Source organism: Cariama cristata, unplaced genomic scaffold (assembly GCF_000690535.1).
Source record: "Cariama cristata isolate BGI_N322 unplaced genomic scaffold, ASM69053v1 scaffold14134, whole genome shotgun sequence".
Lineage (NCBI taxonomy): Eukaryota > Metazoa > Chordata > Aves > Cariamiformes > Cariamidae > Cariama > Cariama cristata.
In genome coordinates, this window is record NW_009612428.1 from 1 (window position 1) to 12,743 (window position 12,743).

The 12,743-nt window shown below is 52.4% G+C and overlaps 1 protein-coding gene across 1 annotated transcript in view; it reads left to right on the forward strand.

The window, feature by feature from the left end:
• Nucleotides 1-6,796: 6,796 nt before the first annotated feature.
• AIFM3 (apoptosis-inducing factor, mitochondrion-associated, 3) overlaps nucleotides 6,797-12,743 on the forward strand; it is a gene marked incomplete at its 3' end in the record, with an annotated part of 27,607 nt that continues 21,660 nt past the window's right edge. Inside the window, exon 1 of the mRNA XM_009698631.1 lies at nucleotides 6,797-6,827. Within this exon, the coding sequence (XP_009696933.1) occupies nucleotides 6,797-6,827 (31 nt within the window). The remainder of the gene's footprint in view (nucleotides 6,828-12,743) is intronic.

Sequence of the window (12,743 nt, forward strand, 5' to 3'; positions counted from 1 at the left end):
TTTCGCATCTCTCTCGAGATGTAGCAACTGCTTGAGAAATCAAAGCAGCGAAAACATAGGCTGCGATTGCTGTTGCGGAAAAGCTGCGTTTCTCCTGAACCCCGGGTTTGGGGTCCCTGCCCCCGCCCCGGCGTGTTCTCCAAGTTTGTTTGTCCCTGTTTTGGGAGGTTGTAATCCCACCTGGGCAAACAGCCCTGGTTTCACAGACGAGCAGCTGAGGGACTGGCAAAATGCAGAGTCCAAGTGACACTTGCAGATGCAAATCTGCCTTTGCATGAGTGCATGGGGAAATGGTATTAGCAAAAGTGTGGGTAACTGCAGTCTCCTTCGAGGGGGAGCGTCCAGTTCTGAGTGTGGTGGATGGAAGCTGAAATTTGGTGGTGGTGTGCTTTAGCTGTTAGTCTTGGAAAACATTGCCATGATAAAATCCTTTTCCACTGCCTGCAGCTTCTTTCTGTAGGGAGCACGGTTTTCTCTTGTGCAATCGTGAACTGGCAGTGATAGCCAGGAAAAGGAGGACTTGACTGCCTGAAATAGAGCAATTTAAAATTAAAACTCTTTCGTGTTATGAAATGTTTTGATTTTTCCACCAAACAGTCTGCACCTGGGGAGAATTCTCAGCGTTTGTGCTTTTTATTGGCGTACCTTTGAGATCTCAACCAAATCGCATTGTTTAGTTATTTCCAATCCAGCTTGCAGAGGATGTGTTTGGAGGGGTGGCAATAACAGCGCTGCTGAGCGAGCCTTTAACCTGGAGCCTACGAACTGCTGAAGCAGCACCCAGTAGAACAATTGTGGCTAATTGTAGTCTGACACAGTGTTCCCACTGCGCTTCTTCGGGAGCCGACGGGGCGCGTTAAATGGCAGCTTTGTAGCTCCCTATGCTGTCGCTGACACAAACTCCTGGTGACAAGATGACAAGGTGAAGTGCGTCAGGATGCATCCCTCCCCGTCCTCAGTGAGACAGGGCCGTGCAGCTCGTTGGCGGGGCCGTGAGCTGCCCTTGGTGTTTTGCAGCGTGAGTTCTGCTTCTGTTTCTTGGGGGCCGTCCAAAAGCAAATTACCTGGCAAAGCCAAACCCACTGTTTGCTCCAGGTGGGTGAAAAGCAAATCTTGGTCCCCGCCAGTAAGCAGCTGGAGAGGTAAACGTTTGGCTGGGAGGAGTGGGCAGAGGCTGGAGGCTCCCAGGGAGGCAAGGTGGTGGAAGGAGCGGGAGGGGAAGGAGGGGACCGGTGGGGCTCTGATGGTGTCAGAGTCGCTGGGTGTCAGCAGCTGGGGGACCCCAAGAGCCGGGGTGAGGCAGCAGGGTCGGGATGGATATGGAAATGGCAGGAAACTGGGAGTAGGAGGGTTGCACAGAGGGAAGGGGGGACTGGCTGGAGAGCTGTCCAGGGGGGAAAGAAGGTGGGACTGGCTGGAGAGCTGTCCAGGGGGGAAAAAAGGGGGTGAAGAGCTGGAGAGGTAAAGGGGAGGTTGGGGTGCTGGGGAGAGGAGAGAAGGGGATTCCTGTGCACCAGCCCCCTTGGGTTTGGCTCATCTGCTGCACGGGCAGGGGATGGGCAGTGGTGCATGTCCCATCCCTGTGAGCAGTGCGACCGTGTCATGGGTTCAGCATCCTCAAAGTGGAGGGCTCGGAGGCAGTTATGCTAAGGAGGGTGTTTTCCCCTGAGCTGGGCGCCCTGTGCTGGGAGGCCAGCCTGTGCAAGTGCTGGGAGCTGGGGCTGGAGGGGTTGTGGGAGCCCTGTGTTCATCCTTTGTAGCGCAATTCCTGAAAAAAGCAATAGCTTCAGGGTGCAGACCCATCTATTTTCACCCCCAAATTATTTTAAAAATGCAAGTTTTCCCTGCTCTAGAAACATCATCCACTGTCATGCTGTCTTTTGTGTGACTTGGTTGTCTTCCCACTGGCTCTTTCCAGGCTTTTCTTGTGATGGGCGAAACCTGTGCACCTCCCTGGGGTCAGAGCAGGGCTGCTGCATGTTGCCTCGATAACACAGAGTGCACAGCGTGGTCCATGGGGCGTGGGGAAGAGCCTTGGGACCCCTGATGCTCCGGCCATGCCTGGGCTGTGCTCAGAGTCCTGTTTCCAGAGGAGAGACCTGCTTTCCTTGGCAGCAGAGCCCAGCTTGTCCTGGAGATGGGGCAGTTTGACTCTGCTGAGCCAGACCTTGCAGGGAACTGGAGCTCCTGATGCTAAACTGGGGAGTTTCTCCTCGTGGTTGTGGGCTGTGGCAGCTTGGCCATGCCCAGGGTGGTGCAGCAGGCAGAGGATGGACCCCTGGGTGGGCAGAGAGGGAGGCTACGGGCAGCTCGGGGTGTCAGCAGGACATTGTGCCAGCAGCTGCCTCGGGCTTTGGTGGAGTCGCTCTCTGCAGGGCGGTGGAGATGGCAGGAAGGTGCCTGTGGGCAGCGTGGCACTGTAGGTGCGGCTGTGCTCAGGCAACAACCAGAGCCCAAATGCTGTTTACCACCACCTGCTCTGTGCCGTGGGGAGTGTGGTCGGTGCACTGTGGGGTCTGTGCCGGCTCGTGCTCTGCCAGGCTGTGCTGGGATGGACCAGGACTGCCCCAAACTGATGGCCTATGGAGACTGGCTGCTTTTGGAGAGGGAAGGAGGTCAGCTGCAGGAGTGTGCTTTTGAGCCTCTGGGCTGAAGCCTGGTCCCCTGGTAGGGCTGGGGAGGCATGGCAGGGGAACTGGGGGTCATGCCGGGGTTCCTGGAGGCCAGGAGGGTACTGGAGCAGAGGCAGGTATGCTGGCTGGTGGGCTGCAGAGACTCTTGGGATCCACCTTGTGTATTGTTATTAATGGCCTCTGCCCACAAAGGAGCAGATGCTGCTGAAACTTGCTGAGGAGGTGGAGGTCAAAAGCAATGCTGGTGGCTGGAGTTGCCCCACCGAACAGCGATGGAGGAGAAGTGTAGCATGAAGCTGTGCACAGGGGGACCAAGAGTGAAACAGGAGCTGACCTTCAGGAGATGACAGAGGAGGACAGTCTGGGTGTACTCATCAGGGACAGGAGGACGTGGAGTCACCACTCTTAAATCTTTCTAACATTGCTGTCTAGGTATGGGAGGATCTGGTGGAGGGTGGTGGCCCACCACATAGTTCTGACAATCACCGTGGGAGTTGAACTAGAGCAAATCCCCAGGAAAGTAAGAGAAATGGGCAGCCCTTGTCTTAGGAGGACACCAGGAGTGTGCGTCTGGTGTGTGGAGGCTGTTGGTGTGTCAGGGGGGTATGTGGTAGGTCGGGGTCGTTGTGTACCTGGCTGGGATGGAAGCTACACGGGGCAATGTGTGGTGCGATGGTGGGGCTGGGAGATGGGTGCCGTCGCGCGGGGTGAGGAGGTGGGTGGGAAATGAGTGTTCTGGGTCCCGGTGAAGTTCAGGACTCAGTGGGCAGGGGAGGTGCCCTGTGCCCAACGACCAGAGCCTGGGCTGCCCAGTGGGATGGACTGTGCTTGCGGGACGCACGAGAGAGGCTGTGGTGGGGTCTGTGCTTCACTTTGTTTGTAGGGTGTGTTTGAAATGGGTCTGCTGCTGGGACCGCTCCATGGTTCCCACTGGGCCTTGTGTTAAAGACAATATTTTGCATGCATGGAGAATTGGCAAGCAGGCAGCTCTGCGGTAGATAGGATATGGTTTGGGATCAAGGGTTGTTTTTTTCCGCAGCAGGGACCAGAGTCAGAGCCAGCTTTTCCCTGCAAGTATGGAGAGTGCCACCAGATGCTCTGAGCCTCCAGCCGCCCTCTCCTCTTGTCCTCCTGCTTGGGGGGTGCAGCCTGCGGAGCCAGATCTCGCTGGCTAGAAAGGGCACGTGGTCCTCCTTGATCTGCAGAGCAGGCAAGGCTGTTTGCAGACAAGCAAGTCTTCCCGGAGGCACGGAGCTGCTGTGTGTCCTCCGTTCCCTGGCATGCCTGGCATTGCGTGCTGATAGGTGAGGAACCAAGGAGCATGGGGCAGCATGTGTCCAGGCTTATAGATAGGAAAGTTTTGCTTTCTTGTTTTGAAGATCGATTCTGTCCAGAGTAAAGCGTTCCGCTGGAAAACCAGCCATGTGAGACAACCAGCCAGAATCGCTCACCTAAGCACCAAGTGTGGTAGAAAAAGGCCGTTTTTGGTAGACATCAGGGACGTTCCTAAAACTCCAGGTGACTGTTGGGACGGTATCCCGGAGTACAGGTGCCTCCATTGACTTTTTTCTCCTGGCCATAGGGCCTTCTCTCAGACCTGGGTGTGTTGTGGCAGCTGGTGAGACCTATGTGTGCAGAGCACAAGGGTGTCAGTGAGACCCGTTTTAGGTGTCCTTATACTAAGCAGGAAAGAAATTACTCTGACATGGTCTCTTCAGAGACATCCATGAAGGATGTCCTGAGAAGAAAGTGCTGAGTTCTTCAAATGGTGATAACACCGCTGTGAGTCCAAAAATTATCTGCAGTAGCTGATAATGCTTCTGAAGGACAAAGTTCTTGAGGCAGAAATGGGCATATGTTTGCTGACAACAGAACCGAGATACAATAAAAAGAAAAATTTATTGTATGCAGGGGCAGTTAAAAAACAGCAGATCCTGTTGAGCGTGGAGCTGTAGGACATTGTCTCAGAAGACCTATGTTACAAATGACTGAAAACTAGAAAAACAAAGCAGCCACAGGGAAGAGAGGCGGAGAGATCACAGTGTCACCGTAAATAAAATCTACTGAAAGCAGAAATAGTTCTGTTTAGCCAAACCAGGACACACGGACACAGCAAGACTCCTGGTCCTGCAACAGCAGGGAATCGCTGGCCAGAAATGGCCCTGAGGAGCCCTGGCAAGGGGCTGTGCTCAATGCTGCAGAGGAAGGCAAAAAAGCCCCTGGGGACCTGTGCCAGTCTGTCCGGGGGAAAAAAAAACGTCCTTCCTGACCCCAGAACTGGGGATCGGCTGTTCCCTGATCATGTGAGCAAGATCTGCTGCCCAGCCCCCGGGGCTGCCCTGCTCCAGGGGACACCAGCACTGCCCGACCTCTTCCCTCCCTCCCCTGGAGGCATCTCAGGGGCTTCCAAGCATGGCAAAATACTCCAGAAGTGATAGGCCTAGGAGAAAGGATGTCATTCCTAGTCCCAGCAGGAGACCATTGGGTGCTCCAAAGTGTTGAGAGAGGAACATCTTTGAACATCTCTTACTTCCCATTTCTAATGGGTGCTGCACCTGGCAATGGAAGAGGTGTGGATGGTGGTCTCTGGGGTGGTCTCCAACTGCCAAGAATGGATTTTCTTGCTCTTTGTAGACCATTGAGTCTCAGCCTTTTCCACTGATACCCATCTGAAAAGGCCTGGTACCCTTGGGGACCCCCAGGTATTAATGTGTCTTCTCATGTCATGAATGACATTGGGTCCATTCTCCAAATCTTAAAGCAGGATTAAGGTTAGATCCAGGTTGGTATCTCGCCCTGCTCAGAGGAAGAATTGGATCAGATGACCACCAAAGACCTCTTACAGCCTAAATTCTTCCACGATCCTGTGGCTCCACAGTAGCTCTTCAATGCAGTGCTCTCAGGCGTGGGATTCAGCCTGTTGCCTGCAAGGCTGCAACGCAGCCTGTGATGCCTGCTATTAATGGCTGTGGGACCTCCTGCCACAGGCACGTGAGGCTGCCATCAGCCTCCCAACCTCTCCCAGATGTCCTGGTGCCTTCGGGGTGAATGCTGGACATGCAGCGTGCATGGCAAGGAGGAGACCTTTGAATGGCAGGAGTGACATGGAGCTGCCTGGGCAGAAGGTGCAGAGCAAGAGGTGCCATCCTGATGGGAGATGAAGGCCAGTGTGGTCATAACCACAACTGTATTGGGGTTGCCATGCTGACGTCCTTGCATTAAAAGCTGCCAAGTGGTGTCACGTCTCTTTGGCAGGCCCTTTATCCCACTTTTCTTGGGAAACAGGCATCCCAGTTCTTAATCTGTACAAAATCTGAGAGCGCTATCAGTCAAAGCTAATGAGATACGTCCAGCTTGAAGTGGACTGTTTGCCTATCCCACTTAAACATAAAAAATCTCATTGTAATAGTATGAAAGATTGATTTTGGTGCAAAATGGCCTGATAGTGAAAACCCTTTTTCGAATAAATAATTGTTCCAGAGCAAATGGGATTTCTGCAGGAATGAGCATTACTGGAAAGTGGGAACTTGCAGGACTGGGTAATAAAGTAGATTTCTTTTTTCCGTCACCTAATAATAAAAGAAAAAAAACCTAACTGAAGTGTATTTATGGTTTAATCGTTGTATTTGGGCTGTGACCTATGTGCTTAGTGATTTAATTCCCAAAGGCAGGGCTTTGGAAAGTTGTTAAAGTCTGAACATAAATGATATGAGGGTTTTTGTAATTTTAAACTTCGAAAGGATGATTGAATTTATAAACTTTGTAACTGAATTCACCAGCGACTCCCAGCATGGTGACTCCAGCATCATGTTTTCCCCTTGTTACTTGGGTCACCGGGATTGCACGGGGTTCGGTGCAACTTGTCCCCGCGCTCCATGCGCCCGTTGTGCTGGTGCTGCTTGGCTCCTGCCTGAAGCTGTTGCGGCAGGCACCAGCACGGCTCGCCTGCGGCAGCCACCAGCACGGCGCGCCGGCTTTCCTCCCCCCCCCGGCAGCTCCCTGCCGGTACCGGTTCTCACGGAGCTTTTCTACCCAACACAGGTTGTGAACGACGCCTGGAGCCCGGGATGTTGTGAGTAGGTGGTTTATCATGCAAGGATGTGCTCGCACCCTGGCTGACCTGCCTGCCACCCCGGTCCCCACGGCCTGTCCCAGCCGGCGCCATGGGAGGATGCTTCTCCAAGCCCAAACCAGGTGACTGCTCCCCACTGCCGTGCCCCCATCCCGCTGTGCGCCCATCCCACCGTCCCCGTGGGGAGAAGTAGGTCAGCAGCAGCAGACACTGGCCGGGGGAATGTTAATTCTTGGCTCCTGCAGGGAGGATTACCGGCCCATTAATCCCCCCAAATTCCTCGGTACTCTCGCTCCCAGGCAGGGAGCTGTGCGGGAGCTGCAGCAGTGCTGGGGGGCGGTGGGGGGGCGGGAGGAGAGCTCAGCCCGCACTCTGCAACCCCATCTAACCACCCGCTTCCAGCCCTTCCCTGTGCCATCTCCTCATAGCCCCGCCACGCTCCCTGCTTCTGCCTTCCTGCAGCACCTGAGGACAGAACTGCCCCTCATGCCCCAGTGTGGGTTTGCGTCACAGCTGTCCTGGTACAGAGGTGTGTGGCTCCAGCACCTTCCTTGCTGCCACAGCCTTGCCACTCACTAGCCAGCCCTTAATTTTGTCCCTGCTGGAAGAGAATGACCAGGGAAGGAGCAGGACCACCTACTGCTGCATTTCTTGGTGCTTTCTCAGTCCCACAACCCAGGCCAGGTCCTGTGGCTGCTCCGCTCTCTGGATTTTATTTTCTTGGTGAAGCTTGTCCATGCGTGCTGCCTCTGGTGGGGAAAGCAGCTGTAGGCACCTGGACATGAAGGATATTCCCCTTGCCCTGCACACTCCTGCCGTGGCTGGGCTGGATGGGCTCCCTGCTCTTTGCTGTTTGGCAAAGTAGGAGAGGAAGAGGCTGAGGTGCAGGCTGCGTAGGCAAACTGGCTGGTCGAGGGACGTCTGGTGTGAAAGCGTCAATGTTAAGCCTTGTCCTAAGCCCCTGCCGGCAGCATGGGCATGAGCAGGCACTGCATGGTCGCCTGGGCTCATCATACCAGGCAGCACCCTCATCATCCTGGCACTGGTCCCCAAGGACCAATGCTGGTGCACAATCGGCTGGTGCAGTCAGTGTTGCCGGAGCTGCCTTCGAGGAGAGCTCCCATCCTGCAGCTTGTTTTGGCCACCTAAGAGGGAGTTGAAGGATGACTCTGTCCTTGTTACCTGCTCGTGCCCAAGGGCAAGGGGAATCAGATGGTCGCGCTGATCTGTCAGATCAGTTGGCATCCACAGGTAGTCTTTGTGGGTGGAAAAATGTCTTTTGGGGACCTTTTATTGGCAATTTGTCTTCACTGCCTCAGGCAGTGGGGATTTCAGGTTGAAGGACTCAAAAGGTCAGAGGGGAGATACAAGTTGTGTCTGCGACCCACCAAGCATCCACTGAGGGAGCTCCTCTGCCTTTACTTTGCAAGGTGCGAGGAGAAAAGAAAGGTAGGTTTCAGCCCTTGACCTGTGCTGTGGTTATTTTACGGGTCATTGCAGTGCCAAGGTAATATGTCATTGGACACTGTGAACTCTTAAGTTTTCTTTCATGAAAGCCCACACTGTTTGTATCTTTCATTGAAATGTTTAAGGAGTGAAAAAGCGTCCAGGAGTAAATGCTTTTTGTTGACTAAACTTGTAAGAAACTCTGCAGGCAGTTCCACTTTTCTTTATATACCATCAACAAAATTGTGTTTAATCTTGGACTGGTGGAGGAATAAAAGCGCTCTGCAGGCATATTTCCTGAACTGCAGATTTTCATGTAGGGCTGTATTTGCATAGCAGAGCCAAATGACTGAAAATGCCATCCTGTAATGTAACACTCTTCCTGCAGCTCTGGTTGTGATTAGCAGTCTTCAAAGACTTTTGACAAGCCTTTCCCCAGCCCCTGGTTAGCACACCACTGACTGCAGTGCTTCATCTCAGTGGTTATAAAACCTGCAAATGCAGTGAGGCAAACTGATGCATTTGCAGATAATGATTGTTCTGGCAAAGAGGTTTCACAGCCTTTTTATGATATTTGTCATTCCCATTTGTTGCGGGAACCATGCACCATCAGAGCTAAGTAGTGGACTTTTCTATTTCTAAAAATCCACCTATCCCCTGTATGAATGAGAAGCAAATCATGCAGAGACAGAACAGAGCTATTTTCTCCATCAGTGCTGTTTCAACATGATGGGAATTTTTCAGATGCAGCCTGAAGTCAACAGAATTTATTTAGGCCCTTTTGAAAGATGTATAGAAGGTCCTTACCTTCCCCATCTTCTTATATCCAAGAAAGATCCTCACTGCTCCTGAGCACCCTCAGCATTTCTCGAGATAACCTTGACCTTGCACACACATTGCTGTGTGCCAGGAAGCTCTTTTGATGAACAGATCACTGGTACAAGAGCTTTGGGGAGTGGGTTCCCGCAACAGTAAATAACTATGCTGGCTGTACCAGAGGCCAGCCCTGAAGTCTGGATGCTGCTGCAGCACCCGACTCCATCCTGATATTTAAGTGTTTAATTAAGAGCTTATGTTCAAGCAGCGAAGTAATCTTCTGTTATCTGTAGTGCTGCAATCCTGTGACGCCAGATCCTCTTCTGAAGGCCCAGTTCTCAATCTCTGCATAATTTTTTTCCTCTGATTTTCCTCCGGGTCTGTGATGCATATGTGATGAGCTGCCAGCTGGCAGTCTGTGTGGGATCCCAGCACCCGCTCCAGGAGAGGCAGCCAGGTCAGGATGATGGGTAAAGGGAAGCATCATGTACCAACGACTGCTCAGTGTGAGCTGCAACAGCACCGTCTCTGCACCAGGCGTGGGAGAGCGGCTTGCAAAACCTATAAAGTTGTGATTATTTTTGGTTGCACTCTCTACTGGGCTCAGTGCTTCACGGTGGAGCAGGGCAGCAGCTCTGCCACAGCATGGCATGTCTGCAAGTGAGCTTCGTGCTCACACAGAGGATGCATTTAGCTCTAAGCAGGGAACTTGTCCCCTTTGCAGGGATGCTGCACGCTGCTGGAGGGGGTGCCGTGGGCTTTGTCCTTCTGAGCTTGGCTCTGAGGGTGCCCCCAGGCTTGGCTGGCAAGTCCTACCTCTTGGTTTTTGGGAGCGTGGCATTTGCTGAACAGGTATCTGGAGAGGAAGGGTAGAGCTGGGCACATTTGACACGATGGTTTTGTTGGTAGCGCTGTCATTTTTAACAGAAGTGTTTGGAGTCTCTTTGAGACCACCTAAAGTAGTTGTCATCGAGATTTGCAGTTAAGAGGCACCACAGGTGAGCCTGGGGGGATGCCTGGAGAGTGCAGCTCTGGCAGGGCAGGGCAGAGCAAGACCCCAAACATGTCCTGTGGTGGTGTATTTACTCCATGCTGACTGCAGGAAAATAAACCCTGCTGGGGGAAACTGGACTTTCTGGCTGTGCCCACTGTACCCTGCTGGTCCCTCCATCATCACTACCCTTGATGCTTTTCTGGTTTCCACTGGTCTTGGAGATGTCAGCACTGTACAGCCAGTACAAGGCTGGTCTCTGACCTCAGTGCTCATTTGAGTTGTGCCTGCAGCCCCTGAGCAGCAGACTCTGAGGCATTGCAGGGTTTTGTGGTTGGGGAAGGCAGACACACAGCTCTCCCTTCCACTGGCCCAGCTCCTCCATCTCCTATGGCCAGGCATCTTCATCTTACCCAGACTCCACCCAATTCAAGCCACTCTTGGCTCGTGCCACTCGTGCCAATTCTCTCTTCTGCACTGCCGTATTAACTTAGTATTTTCCTTGTTCCTACCGTTTTAAGTATTATACTTTAAATGGCCTGATACACGTAGTTTAAATTTAGCCTCTAGAAGGGCACTGAGCCATACTGGCTCAAGTCTTGGGTCATTTAATTGCCCTAAGTTTTTAAAATAATGACTATGGCCCTGCACTGCAGCCTAGCCACCTTCCACCTGCCAGCACCCTGCCCAGGGGTTGATGCCAACATTTCCAGCTTCATGTCTCAGGTGCCTACATAAAAGCAGGCAGAGGCTTTGACTTGCCCCACAAAGCTGTGAATAGTGATGGAGAAGGATTAAATTTATGGGAGGTGTAATGGGGTATTAAGGACTGACTGCCAGGTGATAATGACATGAAGCAAGGTACAAGAGTATTGTGGCCACAGCGTGAAAACAAAAGCTGAGCCAACCATGGTAAATGGGGTTGGGACGTGGTTCGTGAGTGTGCATGTAGGCGTCCCGGCAGTGCTCCAACCTAAAGGCTGAAAACCTGGGAGAAAAAAAAAAAAATTGGGTCAAAATTTATAGTCTTGACGAGAGTCTGTATTTTAAGCAATTCTATGATTTTGGGGAGCTGACTCAGGATTTTTGAATACTAAGAGCTGGCAGTGCTGAGGTGTATGTGGATGTGTGGTATTAGCACCTGCTAATGCTCAACTGTTTCATCTGCTTTTTTGTACATTCATCTCTAGATGCATACATTCACATGCTCGGAGAGCAGCAGTTGCTCTGCCCTGGAAGCTACAGCTGTCACCCTTGTTCCCACCAGCCGTGGCTGGGGCAGTGCTGCTGCATGACAGTGGGGGCCTTGGGTGGTCCCCGAGGAGTTGGCCATCCCACAGATTTGTAGGCACATGCCTAAAACTTTCCAAACAGTTTCCTGTAAGGTCAGGAACCTCTTCTAGCAGTTATAGAAAATGACTGTCAAAGCGATGGAGCGTGCTGGACCTAGCCACACCATGCCAATCGGATTTGAGAATTAAACTTGGGTTTATAAATATTTCATTTAAATGCATTTTCCGTGGTGGCAATTGAAGCAGTTTGCTGGATCAGCTCAGGTGCCACTGAGCCCCAGATTCCTGGAGGGATCATCCCTCAGGAATGCAGGTCTCTTGCCAGAGGGACACCCCACGCGGGGCTGGCGGGGAGGAAAACGAGGAGGAGAAGGGGGGAATAAAGGGTTGGGGAGAAGTGAATGGGAGTTGTCCCCCACAAAGGCAAGTGGTGAAGTGTGGGGCCCGAAATAGGAGGGGGGAAGATTTTATACCATTTTTTCTTTTCATCTGGACATTTGTCCAGCAGTGTTGGTGAGTACCGAGCGGGGATGGCTGTAAATGCTACTGGTGCCAGAGACTTGCCGCTTTTTGCATATGTTTTTCTGACCAAGAAAGAGGTGAAGAGCTCAGAGCTAAATTTCCATCTTCATCCCCGCAGGTCCATATGCCTGTGGATCAGCGAGCGCTCCAGGTGCTCACCTGACCCAAATGTAGTTTGGAAAACAAAGCTCTGGGGCATCGGGCCAAGTGAGAGATGGGGGTTGTTCCGTGCAGGGTGAATTCACCAGCATCAACGTCACCCTTAGAGCTCGGAGCCGCCGGCTTTGCTGGTGCCAGCCCGGTCTCATCCTGTGCTGCAGTTGGCGGCAGCGGCAGCATGCTGCCCGGCTCTGGGGTCTGCCTGCAAGGATGTGCAGCTGCCTTCACTCCAGATAAATATCTGATCGACTGCCTAATCATGTGAAATGACCCTCCTGTTTCTTTGGCCAGCAGTATTTCACAGGGACTAGCATAAATGGATGTTCATTATATTTCCTAACTCTGCCCTGGAAAACCTGTGTCTGCTTTTCCAAACGGCATAGGAAAAGAGTGCCGATGGAAAGCGGCCTCTTTGCTGGGTACTTGCAGGGAGCTGGGCTGCTTCTGTAGAGCTCCAGGAATAAATTTCCTCATAGCAACCTTTTTTTTTTTGATGCATGTTGCTGTGCCTATTAGTTTGCAGTAACTCCTGCACTTGGCAGCTGCACTAACGCAACAGAAGTTCACATTTTCTGTTGGTTCAGCATGGATACACAGAAAATTATTCTCCTGGATCTCTCTGTCAGAGTCCCTGGTGAATCCTGCCCCTGGTGAGTGCAAGGACTTGGCACTTCAGCTAAAATCTGCCCCATCCCCTGCCCTGCTGAGCTGGCACAAAAAGCAGAAACTTGCAGGACTCTTGAAACAACTGCCTGTCTCCAGTGCCTGGATGGCCATGGCCAGTTGCTTTTCTCTCTTCCTAAATGAACGCT